Raw genomic sequence first — 3,353 nt, forward strand, 5'->3', positions numbered from 1 at the left:
AAATACTAAAACTTATATCTGAAACTTTTTTTCAGAAAATGCATTCCCTTCAAGATAATCCGGTGGGGAAGTTAAAATGGGTCACCCTGTATATATATATATCATAAAAATGAAAAGTTCAAGCCATGTTCAAAAGATACTTAAAAATTTAAACTTTTTATGTAATAATGATATATTACCATGAAAAGTAACTGATATATTATTAATTAAAGGTACCAGTACAAATTGAACATTCATCTGAATGGATCATTTAGAGAACCCCACAACTTTTGTCTGAAACGTTTTATTCTAAAATGCTCTATTTCCGAGATAAAAGGGATGGTCTCAGACAACCTGTATTATCTAATACCACACTATGTTACTATTCTGTTAGAAAAAAAGCTATATGATCGCTAGAAAAAAATTAGTTACCTTTAGTTCTGGTTTCTCCGGTTTTTTCCCACTCAAGGTCTCCAAGAAGGTGTAAGTCGCTACTTCTAGAGCTGCAGAACTACTGAGCCCGGCTCCTGCTGGTACAGTTGATACAATTACAGCATTAAAAGCGGGAACGTCACCTAAAATGTATATTAATTAATTTGCGTTATATATATAAAGTATCCTACAGTTAATAACACAGGATTACATTTAACTTTTTTTTAGTGTTTTTCAAAAATTTTTTTAAAGATTAATTAATTCCGAGCTTCTGATTATGTATAACGATCAAAAAATTGCGACTAACTTACAAATAAAATTGGCGATACATCCTTTTATATAGTTTGCCCATTTTGGCTCTCCCGGTTTTATATCAGTTCGACTTCCAGCTTCAAATTGGAACTCGTTTATATCGCCGATCATGTCACTTAAGGAAAGAATTCTGGTTTTTTTACCATTGTGAGACTTCCCAACTATTACCGTGACCATCGGCAGTGCCTGATAATTTTAAAATTATTAAATAATGTGTCATTAATAACAAATCATTATTTTGCTGTTAAAGTCTGATCAAACTATTCTAAATCTTATAAACAAATAAAAATGTAATTACAAAGACAACGCTTGTTATGTTTTAAAAACAACTAAAATAATGATATTAAAATTACGGTATTAAAACAAGCCAACAAATTAAATGATGACAATTTTTATTAAAATATTCTATAATTAAAATTGAGAAACGTTTCAACTTATACATAAGTCCTGTTCAGTCTTCTTTATAAATGATACATGACAAAATAAAACGTAACAATAAACGAAGTACGGTTAATCTTTCAAACTATAGTCCATCGAGTCAGCAAGTGAAATATGAATATTGTTTCTCAATCCGAACAAAGAAAATTATCCGCATCATAATTCTAAATCCACATTATTATATATTAGGAAAAACAAATTGAAGATTATAAATTAAAATGAAACTATTAAACTTACGGCAAATTAGATGCTATGTATAATTTTCATCCTTCAAGTGAAACAATGTAAAGTGGAAAATGGTATGTACTGAACGACAGTTGTCACAAGAATAAAAGAAAACAAACTTTTATGTTTGACATATCGTATAAATGTATATATATTATTCTGAGGGTAATGACCTAAGCAAAGTTTTGTCATAAGTTTTGTCTAATTTTTCAGTATCTTTTTGTGCGTTAATTCCATTTTTATGTTCTTTGATTAATAACATCTCAGAAATCAATCTTTTATTATAATGAGACAACATTTTAAAAATAGATTGGTATCATAAAGATACTTTCTCTGGAAGATGTCTATCATTTTTCTCAAATCATCTTTAGCACATAAAATAGGTGTTATTTATGGCATGGTTAATAGAGCATTATTGCTGTCTAATCCAGAATTTCATATTAAGGGGTAACGCCACTCTAGAATTTTCAAAATAATAAAAAAATTTTTTTTTGTTTAAATGATGGCCTTAGAGTCTTAAAAATAATGTACACTTGGTCTCGTAGTGCGATAAAATTTTTAAGTACTTATTTCGAAACCGAAACTGCCTTCGCTCGATTAATAAGAAAAGATTCGTGGTACTCGTGGCAAAAGGCAAAAGAGGCCAGGGTATTGTTAAAATCGGTCAGAAAAGACGCAGAGTAGGAGAATTTGGAAGGTGAAATGTATGGTGCAGGCATTGCCGACTAGAGGTATATTAAAAAAATTTATACTATTTTAGTACTTAAAACTTTAAACGCGTTTTTCTCGAAACAATGTTTTTCAAGTTGGCCGGAAACATAACTCGAACAATTTTTGAACGATTCAATTCAAATTTTAACAGTAGCTTTGTAATTATATTTTACACAGAAGTACGTAGAAGTTTTTTGATATCTTGTCAACTTTTTTTGTTATAAACAATTTACGATGAAATTTTTTACTGAAAAATGAATTTTTTCTTCAAATAAGCATTATTTTTTCAAAATTCAATATTTTCAAAATCCCCTACGTACTTTTGTAGCCAATTATATATGGTTTACAAAAAATTTGGATTTTTTGTTCCGGATTGAAAATTGTGGGAGAAACTTTTCCGGCCGTGAAGCCCTTTCAGCGAGAGGTGGTCTCGAGTTTCGTATTATGTAGCCGCCATTTTGTTTAAAAATGTTAATTAAAAAATTTTTTTATTTGCTTCAGCACATGTATAATAAACTCCTATAAACAGATTTTCCATTTCCTTTATTATATCTCCGTAAAAAATGATCAAAAACATGTCTTTTTTTCGAGCTCTAGAGTGGCGTTACCCCTTAAGAACATTGAGTTTTGTACCACTACATTATTAAATAACAATTATCCCTTACATCTTATATTCAGTAAAATACAAAAAAGAATTGATCATTTATTAAATTATAAATTACATACATCACAAAATAAAAACCAAATTACACATTGTAAACCTCTCAATAAGAAACTTTTTGTATTACCTTATATTCAGAAAGTTACGAATTCTATTACTGGTAGCTTAAACAAAGATGTATTTACCATAGGAATTAGAAGCATCAATAAACTTAATAAAATTATTAAAGTTCATAAAGACAACACAGAAAAGATACAAAAGAATAATGTAGTTTACAAAGTAGATTGTAATTATTGCGATGCGTCATATGTAGGACAAACGAAAAGGAAATTGATCACGAGAATAAAAGAACATAAATATAATATTGAAAGAAATCCAGCAAGACTTTCAGTTTTATCGGAACATTGCAATCGATTTGGACATACGTTTGATTGGAATAATATACGTATTATGGACATTGAATCTCATTATAATAAAAGATTGATTTCTGAGATGTTATTCATCAAAGAACAGAAAAATGGAATTAACGCACAAAAAGATACTGAAAAATTAGACAAAACTTATGATCATTTGCTTAGGTCATTACCCTCAGAAT

At 28.9% G+C, this 3,353-nt stretch overlaps 1 protein-coding gene across 1 annotated transcript in view; it reads right to left on the reverse strand.

Moving 5' to 3' along the window:
• Nucleotides 1-411: 411 nt before the first annotated feature.
• LOC108780780 (galactokinase-like) overlaps nt 412-3,353 on the reverse strand; it is a gene marked incomplete at its 3' end in the record, with an annotated part of 21,182 nt that continues 18,240 nt past the window's right edge. The window contains exons 2-3 of the mRNA XM_018548594.1: nt 723-909; nt 412-554 (exon numbers count right to left, since the gene is read on the reverse strand). Coding sequence (XP_018404096.1) covers nt 412-554; nt 723-909 — 330 coding nt within the window. The remainder of the gene's footprint in view (nt 555-722; nt 910-3,353) is intronic.

Source organism: Cyphomyrmex costatus, unplaced genomic scaffold, assembly GCF_001594065.2.
Source record: "Cyphomyrmex costatus isolate MS0001 unplaced genomic scaffold, Ccosl1.0 scaffold738, whole genome shotgun sequence".
In the NCBI taxonomy this organism is placed as follows: Eukaryota; Metazoa; Arthropoda; class Insecta; order Hymenoptera; family Formicidae; genus Cyphomyrmex; species Cyphomyrmex costatus.